Source organism: Alligator sinensis, unplaced genomic scaffold (genome assembly GCF_000455745.1).
Source record: "Alligator sinensis unplaced genomic scaffold, ASM45574v1 scaffold268_1, whole genome shotgun sequence".
Lineage (NCBI taxonomy): Eukaryota > Metazoa > Chordata > Crocodylia > Alligatoridae > Alligator > Alligator sinensis.
The window spans coordinates 8,011-21,374 of NW_005841853.1; the positions used below are offsets into that span (position 1 = coordinate 8,011).

The window sequence follows — 13,364 nt, forward strand, 5'->3', positions numbered from 1 at the left end:
TCTTGGCTGGGGGGCCCCCTGCGGCTGCAGGTTTTGCAGTATAGGATGGGCCGGCTCTGACTTCTGGATCCTGCTTGCAGTGGCTGCCAGCACCCTGTGTCAGCACAGCCACTATACAGGGGTTAATTGCACCCTGCTTGCTTCCCCATCACTAATTTGCACACCAAATGGCACTTGGGCACCAGAAATCCAGTGGCACAGGAGAGAGGATCAGCATCGGTCCCCTGGGTGCTGCCCATGTCAGCATAGAAACTCTGGGAGCTGCGGCAGAAAGCCTTACGGGCTGGATCCAGAAGTGAGTTGTCCAGCCAGTGAGAAGACCCAGAGGTCAGACCCACCCCTGCCTTACAATACTGGCTATTTGAATGCCCACTATCAGATCTTATTTTTCTGCATGTGCTGCATCAATTTATACCTGTACTTTTCCAAAGCCTTGCTAAAAACCCAGCGTGTACCAGTAGTGCAGCTGTCCTATTGTGACCTGCTACTATAGGCAAGGTTTGTAGGTGTCTGTATGGTTTTAAATTGGGGTAAATTGAACCAGAGCTAGTAGTATTGGACTACTGTAAATGGCATCTACACTAAGGGTACAGCTACACCCCAGACAGTGCCGTAGACTCTGCATCTAGACTAGTGACCCAAGTGTAGAGTTACTGTGTAACGTACACATTGGTAACAGAGAGAATTTAATTGGCGTCATGCACATTTGGGTCAAGGAGACTTAAGTTACATGCACAGACTTGAGACTCCACTCTAAACTGGGTCCATGATTTCATATTCCCTATTAAACTATACTTACGGTACGATTGCTGTATGAAGTGTATCTCCAGGCCACTATTTGGAGCTAGCGTATAAGCCAAGGGGAACGCAAGGTATTTTTTCAAGCTGTGGGTGCTGCCATGGCATGAAATGCACTGAAAGGTTTTGAAGTGAGCAGCTTTGTTTTGCAGATGTCTCTGAAGTCCAGACCACGAGTAAAGCTGCAAAAGCAGTTCTGCAGCTTGCTGCTCTGTTTGTTCTGGGGTGGTGTACTTTCCATGATACCTTGGCTCACTGCTTGCCAATAATAATTATGACTTTAAAGAGACAGCCAAGGAATGCATTCTGCAATTTCCACCTCAGTGAGCTCAGTTATGAAGCACTTCATCAGAGGCGCAGACAGAAGTGCCAATTTTTGCCTGATCTGGCCCTGAAAGCACTCTCCAGCCAGGACCTAATACCAGTGCATGGCTGCAGAGTGCTTTAAAAGGGCTGAATCCTGCAACAATTTGAACCCTCATTTATATGAGGGTTCAGATGAATGTTCTCCAAGGTGGAGCACCTTCGTTAACTTGTCTGCCTGCAGTGGGACTGGATTGATGCAGCCCAGTCCTGCTCCTGGTGCTGTTTTCAGAATGGGAAGGAGGGAAGGGAACAGAGGGAGCTCATTCTGGGGGTTGCTCCAATCCACCCACACCTCCACTCCAGTGCAGACGGGGGAAACCCCAGAAGAGACCTCCCTAACCTGCCTTCTCCCCTCTCATCCTGAGACGGTGCTGGGAGGGGAGGGGAGCTAGGGGAAGAGGCTGCAGAGATGCAGCCTCTCCCCTTGCATCAGCTCCAAAATTGGAGGTGGATCCCCCACTGTCCTGACACAACAGCTACCGTCTGTTGGGTCGGGAGGATTGGTCTCATTCATGGCACTTTCTGTGAAGCACCATGAGTTAATTCAGGGAGCTGCACTTCTTTCTGCCTATGCCTCTAGTTGCACTGTAAGCTTGAACCAGACAGTTTGTGCCTCCAGCAATGAGAGCGAGAACCAGCCTGGTTTGTTGGGTCTAAATATCTCTTACATTTCAGGCTCGGTCCTTCCAGCTCGTGGTTCTGGGAAACTTTCATTGTATGGAAACAGGTTTGGCTTGCTACCTAAGCAACATGACTTATCCGGCCTATACCATTACCAGTGATAACGACTGTAGGTGTTTTCACTGCGTAGGCTGTTGAAGCTTATCTCTTTCCTGTTTTACCTGGTTCGTGTGAAGCTGTAAAACATCACAGGCAGACATCTGCAGGTTTGTGTGGCACTCTAGAAAATGCTGTGGCTTTCTGGTCCCTGATCTCAGAGTGAGTTGTGTACGGGCAAGCCCTGCTTAGTACGTATTTTTTCAAATTACTGGGGCGCCATAGACAACTCAGTGCAGGACCAACCTAGAGAAGATAAAACTAGTTGTAGAGCAGCCTCCTGCCTGCCTCTCTCTCAGTATTTGACATTTGGCTGCGTATTTGTTTCTGTAGCCTACAGCTCTTAACAACATAACTTGTCAATCACCATAAAAACAAAGGGAATAAAACATTGTGAGGAATTCTGATGAATCCCCGGTGCAATTAAACAGGCAGCATGTACGAGACATTGAGTCACATGTTTTGAGATGCTGCATTTTGCCTGCAGAGTAGGTTTGTGGTCTCCATGTTAAAAGGCTTTGTTGAATAGATTAAACTCACAATACAAAGGCAAACCCCATTGCTTGAGACGTTAATCTGCATGGATTAATTATGGAACAGCCTTTGGTTGGCCTTTAGGAGCCTAATTTTTCCCAGCTCTAGGCACATTCCTATTTTTATCAAATTATTGATATACATTAAATCCAGCTCTTGCTGAAGGCAAAGGCATAACTCCAAGAGTAAGATGCTGCCTTTAACAACCTGCTGCTACTGTGCACTTTATGGGAAGATAAGAGCTTCAGCATGAAATGCCAATAAAACCTTTGTTCCTCTGACTTTTACTACGTGAGGGTACAGAGACCATGTTGGATTGAAGATTAGGAAGGAGGTACTTCAAAGCTGGATCACACTGCTAATAAAAACAAAATGCCATTTACAGGATCTGGAAGCTTCAAGATCAGGAAGGGGCAAAATATGGCCCACGGGCTGCATTCAGCCCACCTGGCTTATGGCAGGTCCCTTGACCCCGCCCAGCCCAGGCTTCAAGGGGGCAGGCCAGGACATGGCACATGTGACCAGTCCCACCACCCCCAGGTGCACAGCAGGGTGAGGACAGCATGGTGACCAGATTTGGCTTCTCAGCAGCCCTCACAGCGGTGGTTCACTCTGGCCAGCTGCCACTGCCAGCATCTCCACCATTGCTGCCAGACTCTGCCCTGCTGCCTGGGCAGCGCGACCCATCTGCCCTGTACGCACTGCTGGGGGTGCTGGGCAGCAACCAGTTTTGGAGACCATGGAGACCCTGCCTGCCTACTCTGTCCAGTGTCCCTACACAGTGGGTGTGGGGTGGATGGGGTTGGGTCAGCTCCCCCAACAGCTCACCAAACTCCTTAGTGGCCCTCCAACCCAAATAGTTGTCCACCCCGGTCAAGACTGCAGCAATGGATACAGGGCCAGGTTCTTGGCTGCTATAAATGAACACATATCCATGGGCCTTCAGGAGGGGTAAGCCAGCAGCTGAGGTACTACCTCACTGGTTGGTTTTTTTGTGTTTTTTTTAAGTGTTTCTGTTGCAGGAAAAATAGCTGGTCACACAGGCAGAGCATCCTTCTGTTTCTTTCTCTCCATAATCAAGTTAAGTACAGGTTGCCGAGCCTCCTCAGAAGGTCCAGTAGATCTACTTGCATGTCCAGGGGACTGTAACATCTATCATGACTGCAAACTCTTCAAATTTTCCTGTTGCTTGACTTCGGATTTTTGTAGGAAGCAGCAGGTAAGATCCTTTACATTTTCTCTCTTTTGGGGAAGTGTGGACAGGGTATGGTAAAAACACAACGCGGGCTGGTGAGAGATTGTGTTTTCCTCTCCCTGCCATATACTTTGCATATTGCAGGCTATGAGGATATTGTCACATCACCTGCAGGCAGAAAACAAGCGGGTCTGAAGTACCCACACAGAGGTGAGCTGCAGCCAGCACCGCCTCACTAGCCCCATGACATGAAGTAGCATGCAAGGAAAGCGAGAATATGGCAAGGGGCATGCCGACGCTGACCTCCGAGCCTGGAAGCCGTTCCAAATTCAAATGAAAAGTTCTGATTTCAAGTAATTTAGGGCAAAAATAAATCATTTGGAGAGGAGGAGAAATGTATTCAGACGGGTCATACAGTACCAGAACAATGTGAAAAATAATGCCCATGTTTATACTTCGTCAGCAATTGGATCCCTAAGAAATTAGCTCATCCGTTATGTGTAGTTTGCTTTGAGATGCAGCCATGAAACGCTTTATTTTTCCTTCCTGCAGTATCAAATACAAAAACCCCAACAAGAAACCCACAAAACCCCAAAAGCCAAGAACGCCCCCAACCTGGCAAAAACAAACCACAGAACTGAACGAAGTTGTTAATCTATTGGGGCAGATTCTCATCGACAGGAAGAGAGAGGTGTCACGTGGGTTTGCAGCTGGTGTGTAGACAGAGCCCAGCACTTCTACAATATCAGTACAGCCCCCACCCTGCACTGCAGACACGATGGGAACAGGATGGAGATGCTTATCTTCGTAGAGACATTTCAATAGGGCCAGAGGAATAAGCACTACTGAGGGACGTATGCCAGAATAGCTATATATAGAGGTTGTAGCAGTAGGGTTTTTATCTTTAAGTAAGGCACGTTTCAAAGTGATTATACGAGTGCCAAAAGTGTGTTTAGACACTGATATAGTAAGTGAGAATCAGACCCTTTGTTAACACTAAGCCACTCTGAGCATGGCCTGCTCTTTGACTAGGCAATTGTATCACAAAAGCATGAAGTACTGTATTTTCTCACTTACAATATGTCCCCACCAATAAGATATACCTTGTTTCAAAAGGCAGAATAAAGAAAAAGACCTTTCCTTGAAAATACTGGTATTAGCAGTAACTGAGCAGCAACTTCTGCAGCTGCCAGGGGAGGCGGTGGAGGGAGAGAGCATCTAGTCAGCAGCACCCAAGGAGCCCCACATGCAGAAGTGTTATTTTTGCTTCCTTTCTCCCCTCCCCTTGCCAAAATTATTACCTTATTTCCTTGCTAATGATGCACACCCAACTTCCAGCAGCTACATTTTTGAAAAAGGTGTGAGAGAAAATATGGTCATTGAAAAACAGAGAAATGCGGTTGTTCTCAACAGTGCTGTAAACTTGCAGCTGTCATGGCTTTCGTGGGAGCTACTGCGGTTACTGCTCAGGCCCATCAGACACCACAGATTGAAGTGCCTGAGACAGTCACTAAGGATACGGACAAACAAGTCAAGGAGTAGGAAGGGAGTGGGAAATTTCAACACAACAAACTGGAACAAGCAGGTTCTTCTAGGTCTGGAGACATTAATAGTAGCTGACAACTTCCCTCTTTCGGAAGAGAGAGCTCATTGGCCGTGTTAGTCTGCAGTCATGCAGCAGGTAGTCTGTAAAGTGCAAGTCTACCCTAATTAAATTAGAGATGTATAGCATAAGCTTTCATGAGCCCCAGCTCACTTCATCAGATGCTGTGATCAGATCGGGCTCACAAAAGCTTATGCTATACATCCGTGATGTATTTAGTCCATAAGGTACAAATGTACCCTACCTTCCGTAATTCATGTTGGAAGCAAGAAAGCTAGCTTGGGCTAACTACCCCTCTCTGCTCACAGATGGCTTTGCACTTGGCCTCTTCATGAAGGTGTGCACCTGAGTGAAGTGGGGGGGAAGGACATTGCTTCTGCTGGTTTAATAACAAAGGGGCCAGGTTATACCTAACGGCGCTTGCTGTTTAAGTTTCTTTATAACACAAAGGCAAAGATGCAGACATCTCTTAGGATGGTGATGCTACATTTCTGCCAGACAGGACTGTTGGTTTTGGTGTGGATCTGCGAGCACCAGAGACCAGGCATCAGACAGAGAAGAGTTAATTCGTGTTTTCAAAAGGATCTGACAGCTGACCACAACTAATTAGAGGGATAAAGGGAAAAGGAAGAAATGCCACTTTCCATCAACTCTGTCATTGGATTTTATCCTAGTTAATTTAATTAGATTTGTGCAAGATAAAATTTCCACTTTAAAACAAAAATCACAACATTTACATACACACACAGTCGCATGATACACAACATATAGCTAACATTTATATACAGGTTATTTACTAGCAGCTATACTCTAAATTCACATAGTACATGGCTTTACTTGCTACAGTTTCAGGCACAGTGGAAGGTTTTTCAAGTGGGACAGGTGGGAGGTGGGTGAACCACAATAAATACTTTGTGCTGGATCCTCAGTTTGGCACATCTAAATGCAAATCTACCAACTGAAGATTCAACAGGAAATAAAAAACGGGGCATATAATTCAGCTAATACTAAAAAAACTATACAACTTTTGTATTAAACACCAAATTCATCCTTCAATGGTGTGTTAAGGTACTGAAATCAAGTCCGTTCCAAGTTACTTTCTCTCTAAACCATCTCAGTTGTCAATTAAAAAAAAAAAATCCCAAACCACCACACGATCAATGCTTGCTACTGTTGAGATAATGGATCACATGCGAATATAGGTCCGTAGGAGTCTGCATTTGTATTTAATGTTCCTTTAATAAAATTCAGAAGTTCAATGTACAGAAAGCTGTGAACACCTGTGTTTGTTTTGCTTAGAGGAAAATAAGTGTTCGAACGGTGAAGGTGAGTTATGACATTAGCAATACGTTGCTTTTACTTCACCAAATTCAGAAGAGCCCTTAAGCATGCAGTTCAGAAGTCACAAGCACGTGCATAAGTGTTCTCCTGAAGTGGGACCAAGGCTCAGCTCTAGCAAAGATTGTAAATACGTGTTTAACGTCCAACATGCAGGTATGCACACATACTTGGGGACTTTGCTAGCCTGAGGAATGGTCACATTTTTTATTTTAAATTACTGAACACTTGCATACAGCATATCTGTTACATCCAAGAATGTGATCATTTATCGTTTTTGAGTGAAAATATAAAGTCTGAAAAGAATCCCTCAATTAAATAAGAAAAGCAGCCCGATTCCATAGGCAATGCAATCATTTAAAAAACAACCAACCAAACAAAGCAGGCAGATTAAATATTATTTTTTTTAAATTACTTTAACTTATGAGGCAGGTTGACAATTATGAAAAAAAGATTTTCCTTCACAATAGCTTCATTTATGAAAGTCTACACGGTGCATTTTAAGCAACACTTTCTATCACAGGAAATACATAAACATGTTTATCACAGTTGTGTCAGAGCTCCTATAATAGAAGGTGTGCCAGTTTCTATTGTAACTACTCCCTCCTATTTTCCAAGATTTATAATTTAGTCATTCAAAAAAAAAAAAAGGGAAGGAGGAGAAATTGCTTAAGCTTTCAAAGGATGCAAGAGAGTGAACTTATGGAAAAAGTGAGATATTTTAGGCCTCCAGTTATGTAAATTTAAGACCAGGAGTTTAACGGACTGAGATTTTGGCATTGATTCTAAACTGGCTTCTACCCTTCGCATTTGGGGATGCACACAGAGAAGAAAAATGGTGTTGTTGAGGGAGAGCAGCTTGTCTGTTGTGTGTACGGACTATAAACACCTTCCAAAATGTATGCTTAAATATTTTCAGCCTCCCTGTAAAGTCTGCCGACTGAGCCCAGGAAGAAGACGCCAATTCAGGTTGTTTGGGAACTCTTGCTGGGCTGGTCATTTTGTTTGAAATGCGAGGATTTGGGTTATCTTTTATGATGAACTAGCTGGCTGGGTACTTCAAAGAAGGGTCTCCCTACAACTTTGGGAATGACTGGATCTTCAGAGCCATAAACTTGTTAGTGGGAGAGAAGGGCAACGATTCAGAGGGGCACCAGAATGAGAGCCCCCAGGGAGCCTGTGCCACTGCAGCAGCCCTTGTTTGAGGAACTCGCATTGCGGTGCCACCAAAATTGCTGCGGCTCCTGCATGGGGAGGCGAGCACTTGCTTCTCTCTCCTTGGTCCTTCCTACCCACACTAGTCATGGAGCCCAAATTTCAAACTGGATCTTCCCTCAAGTCGGAAATACAAAACACACCACAAAGCAGAACAGTAGTCAGCTAATCAGATGAACGGGACTGAACCAGGACTACTTCTTAGTGGAGTCGAGCTATTGTTTCGGGGCAAGTTTTCTCCACTGAATTCTTGTTTAAAAAGGCAAGACTCCCGCGTTCGATACAAAGTTAGCTTGTACCTATGGCTTCTCTGCTGCATTTCACAGCTCAAATGAAAGCAGCTGACTGATTGTCACTAGACGCTTTGGCTGTCAGTGCAATACTGACACGCGCGGTCTTCCAGGGGCTCAGAAGACCGGACGAGTAGATCGGTAGCCACCCAAGAAACAATTAGTGAGGAAGAGGGACAACATACAAATTTAGTGGCAGGACAATGCAGTCACCTACTCTCATCTTAGGCCTCTGTGCCTATGTGAAGGCCAAAGGGGAAACCACTCTCTGTCCCAAGTCACTTGAAACGGGTGAGGAGAAAGTAGTTCCAGTCCCTCCTGGAGCTGGGTAATAAAGATAGGCGAGGGGTGGGGAAGGTGAGGGGCAGTGATAAAAGCTTGTAACATAGGTCAAAGACTTCAGCTTTAAACGTACGTGACCTCTGAATGTCTAGACGGAAATCTGTAGGGTTTTTTGGCTTCAGAAAGGTAGAGCATGAGGAAGTTCCTCCATTGGATTTGCTAGCTATGTACAAATAAAAAAACAGAATACTGCACAGTACACTTCATTAATGCAATGCCCTCTGGTGCAGTCCAGTACTGTTTTAAACAGTGCCTTCAAAATCACACTGAAGAACAGATGAGTAACTGGATAGGATGCAGCATTCAAACCTCCCTGCTGACTGAGCAGTGCCACTTCGGATATGGCCGACAGACCTGTGGTTGCACAGCATTTAGTACCTCCTTGGCTTGCAGGAGCACAGAACTGCTCTTCACTCCCCTCTGTCTAGGAAATGCAGTTTTGCTGGATTATTCCAGCACAAGCCAAGCCAGACACCTCCCTTGCCTCCCAGCTGTCAGGACAGCCCCTTCCATAAATTACAGAGTCTCCTTCAGCAGTCCTAGTTTTCGAAGAGCCTCTTTCCTGGCTTCTTCCGTTGAGCCGCGGCCAGAAAACTGTACTGTTATTCCTTGGGGTCGAAATCCTGAGGGTCTAGGCAGGGAGCCTGACCTCCTCCTGATGTCTAGGGTTAAGTCAGCCTGCCTGTCTTCGTTAAAACTTCTGGCAACTTTCTGCTGTGTGCTCTTGGTACCGACAATGGTGGCGGGTGGTTTGATCATCACTGTTTTGCCCACAGGAAGGAAAGGGCTTGGTTCACTTGTTAAGATCTCATGGATATTTTGATATCCATTCAGAACAGTCCCTGCCTGTTTGGATTGCATGTCACTAAGTTTCTGAGTGCTTGGAGCACGATCTGCCTGGAAGGGACTTGGCCTTTCCTTTGCCAGGCCTAGTTTCATCAGGGCCTCGTATCGTGTTTGTTCAGAAGTCAGATCTTTCAAGGAGGAGCTTCTGTTGCGACCCAAGAGATCGTTCTTTTGCAGCCTCTCTTCTATTTCAGCAGCCCAAAAGGCTCCTCCATTGATGTTGGCCAGTACCTGTGCTCTGCGCTCCTGCACGTTGACTGCTGCCTTAGAGATGGTTTGGCTAAATTCTTTGCTGCTTATGTTGGTTATGTTGATGTTGCTTGGAAACCTGTGGGGTTTAGGTGCAGGTTGCAGAGGTTGCTTAATGGCTGGGAAATAATCTCCATTCTGCATTGCAACTTTCTTCTTCTCCACGGGCGTCACCTCCTTGGGAGAACCAGGGGCACGTGCCCTGTTCTCCATCTGTTTCTCAGATATTTTCTGAGCCAGGATGAGTGGAGTGGGGACCGAGCGAAGCAGCTTAGGATGCTGCACAACAGGAGGAGGAGGAAACCTCTCTGGGTTCAATGGAGGCGCCAAAGGAAGGACTGGGGCATCATCAGGAGGTGATATCCTCTCAGGCTGCTTGTTGTCCTCTGGCTTAGGGCTATCGGTTCTTCCAGCAGCCCCCAACACTAAAAAACAAGCAAACCCAACATACATCTCATTGAGCTCTTACATAGCTGAATGCAAGGCTTTCCTTTACTAGGACTGGCCTCATACATATCCCATTACCCCAGCTTTTCACATGAAAAAGCTGGAACCTCAGCTTTTTGCCTGAAGAGCCTAATTAAGTTACCAGTGTCTTCCTATTCCCCCACCCACCTACCTAGGACAGTATTTCTATAGTGCCAATTATTATTTGGATTTATGATGACTAGCTTTCCTTCTGCCAATCCAGCGAGTTCATATCCGCTAGATATCTAGTATACAAGAAGCTTTCTTCTCTTCCTATTACCAACCACTCATGGTTATCAGGGGTGGAGAAAAGGACTGCATCAAGTTTAAAACATGGCAGCATGCTTCCCAATGGGCAAAAGCCTGGGGAAACTGGTTGTGGATAGGGATCTAGGGGGACCAAAAACATGCGGTCTGCTTGGTGTAGCCACATACTACTAGACCCCCAGCAGAGGTATCACCACCAGTGTCACAAATGACTGTCCACAAAAGGGGGGGCAGTGGATATAGAAATAACTAGTGCATGCACACTTGTTACAGCGATTACTATCTACCTCCACAGCTATTACTCATTGGGAGAACTTTATGATGCTCCTTTTTGTAGTCAGGTGGGGAAGTAGGTAGCAAACCTAGCTGCATACTTCAGCATCACATGAACAGCTGAATGCAGAACAATGTAGTAACAGCAAATAGCTGAGCTTTTAGGGTGAATACCCCCCCCACACACACACACACCATGGCAAGGTACATAAAGCTTCTAGTTTTATGCCTTAAGAGTGTTTACAAGTGTCAGAATGAGAGTCATGTCTCTGCAGGAGTTCACACCATGACACCTTGAGCGGTAAGATCTACTTCAGTGGACATGCCCTAACAGCTACCCCTCTTTACCTGATGGGGCATCTTTGTTAGAAGAGTCTTCATGATCACTGCTCTCAGGGGTCGATTGCACTAAATCAATGATATCTTCTGTCTCCGAATGGCTGGATGCATTTTCTTCTGTTGACCTTGGGAAGTGACAGTGGATGCCACTGTCATGTAGGAACTGGTCCTCAAAGTCATCTTCCAAGGAATCAATGGTTTCCTCAAAAAACATGAGAACATCCTTTTCCTCATGAGTTAAATATTTCAGGCTCTCGTCATCCTACAGTAAAGGGGAGAAGAGTGCCTTGGAGTGAAAAGCTGTTCAAGATTTGACAAAAAGTACAAAATATCCAAAGCAAATACAATATCTGTTTCCAAGAAAAGAACAATCCTAAGAGGCACCATCAGAAATGTCTATCCCTTACGAAGTGCAAAAAAGGCAAGGAGAGTGGTCATTAAATAACTACAGCGTACTGAAAAGAAAGTCAGGAGTATAAAGCAGAATGGGTTAAAACATGGGTTAAACAGTAGTAGCCTGGACTAAGGAATGTGCTTGTTGATAGCCAGGCTGAAATCCCAGACACCAGACAGCTAAATTTTAGCAGAGCACGCTACAAAAGAATCTCACTTGCTCATGCTGGCAAGCTGGGTAATGTTTGTGCTCACTTAGAATTGGTTAAGAGACCATAAGACAGATAATGAAAGTGAGAATAGGCCTAATGTTTTCACAACTGATTAGCGATTTTTGAGTGCCAAGCCAGAGGCAGCCTGGAGGTGCCTGATTTTCAGAAGTGCCAGGCACTTGCCAGCGTACGGTCTCTCAAGCTGGCTAGCCAAATATAAAGTTGTTCTGATCATTGCATCGTGTTGAGGTACCAGATTGATAAATAGGAGTGGACACAAAAAGTCATCTAAAAATATCTACAGGTTGTTCACAGACAGGGCGAGTTATTTTTTTTTTTTTAAATAAGGACTTCCTGAATAAATAGAAGGAAATGCTTCCCAAACGGTAAACTCCTGCGTCAGCTGTTTTATCTAGGACAGAACAGTCCTGCACTAGTAGGGAAATGGTAAATGACTTTAAGGATCATCCCGTCTGAGACTATGATTCATTGTTCTCTGTTAACTTGATCCAGATAATGCTTCTATGAGCAGCTGAACTGCAATGAGCAAGCTCTTTTCACACACCCACCTCCTGGGAGGCAAACTTTTTTCAACATTTAAGAGAATGACTACTAATGAGCCACAGTGAGATAATCATAATAGAAAGACATTTCCTAATAGCAATGACTGTGTAAGATCTTGCATTCATGTATTCCTGTTCCAGTATCGATGAGAAGCAACTAAATGTTTGCTCTTCCAGATCTCCTTTCTCTTTCTTTCTCAATGTTTATACCTTGGACTGACTAACAGTTGCTGGCAGCAAACAGGACACCAAGCTGGGAGTGAGAAGACTGAGGTTCCAGTCTCACCTGTTTTCTGCTTGTAGCATGACTTTGGGAAAAGCCAAGGCTGCCATCTCTCTAGGCATCCTGGTACCATTGCAAATATTAAAGGCAGATACAGTTTACACTAAGGGAGACCAAAGAGCTTTCAACTAAATAAATCCTGGAGGGGCATGTCAACCTGCTATGGCATAAAGATGTTAATGGATAGTTAAATCATTAGCTAAAAATCAGGTGCGGATAGTGTACTCTGCCTCTAAGCCCTGACACCAGAAAGGGGACAACAGCAATGTTATTCCTTTTGCAGAGTACTGAAACCCACTGATTAAAGCAGGGGCGGGCAATTACTTTAGGTGGAGGGCCGCCTACTGAGTTTTGGCAAGCCATCGAGGGCCGCATGACAGGCAGCCAGGAGCAGATAAATATTAATTTTCTAAATTTTTTAGGGACCCTGCGGGCCAGATAGAATGGCCCGGCGGGCCGCATTTTGCCCACCCCTGGATTAAAGCATTATGCAAATCCTACATTGTTGAAAACCACCTGTGGCTAAAAATGATTGCTTTAGGACTGGCTCTGAAGGTAGCCTTTATTCACCTATATGACCTTGACTTCTTTCTTCAAAACAGATTACCTGTCCAGAGGCTGGTTTATAAATGGTTCCATCCCCCCCCCGTTTTATTTACCATCAGCACACTTTTCTAATCAATGCACGACTGAAATCTCTCAGGATAATCTAAAGTTGGTTTTGATGCGTGGTGTGGATACATTCCCAGAGATTCAAATTTATTGCTGGCTTGATAAATGGCATCTGATGGGAGGGAGTAAAGCAGTGAGGTCCTGGCACCCATGATACAAGACATCAATCTTGTCACCTGAAGTATGTTCCTGCCAGAATGGGTGAATTATACAAGTAAAGTAAATGGTTGCATAAATGTTTCCAGGCTAGTGCCAATTTCAGTTGCTTATTTAAAAGCACTGGGTGACATTTTCCAGTGCTGGCTTCTGTTTTATGGCAAGGTAGGGGAGCAGGATAGGGA

General features: G+C 45.1%; 1 protein-coding gene and 1 long non-coding RNA gene across 5 annotated transcripts in view; one reads left to right on the plus strand and one right to left on the minus strand.

Annotated features, from left to right (window-relative positions):
- Positions 1-6,536, plus strand: part of LOC112551546 — an 11,265-nt gene extending 4,729 nt beyond the window's left edge. The window contains exons 2-3 of the long non-coding RNA XR_003095848.1: positions 3,557-3,694; positions 3,815-6,536. This is a non-coding gene — a long non-coding RNA (uncharacterized LOC112551546). The remainder of the gene's footprint in view (positions 1-3,556; positions 3,695-3,814) is intronic.
- Positions 5,932-13,364, minus strand: part of PROSER2 (proline and serine rich 2) — a 27,845-nt gene continuing 20,412 nt past the window's right edge. For all 4 annotated transcript variants that reach the window (XM_025213022.1, XM_025213026.1, XM_006016307.3 and 1 more), the window contains 2 exons: positions 10,910-11,162; positions 5,932-9,978 (listed from right to left, as the gene is read on the minus strand). In XM_025213022.1, coding sequence (XP_025068807.1) covers positions 8,975-9,978; positions 10,910-11,162 — 1,257 coding nt within the window. In that variant the 3' untranslated portion in view covers positions 5,932-8,974. The remainder of the gene's footprint in view (positions 9,979-10,909; positions 11,163-13,364) is intronic.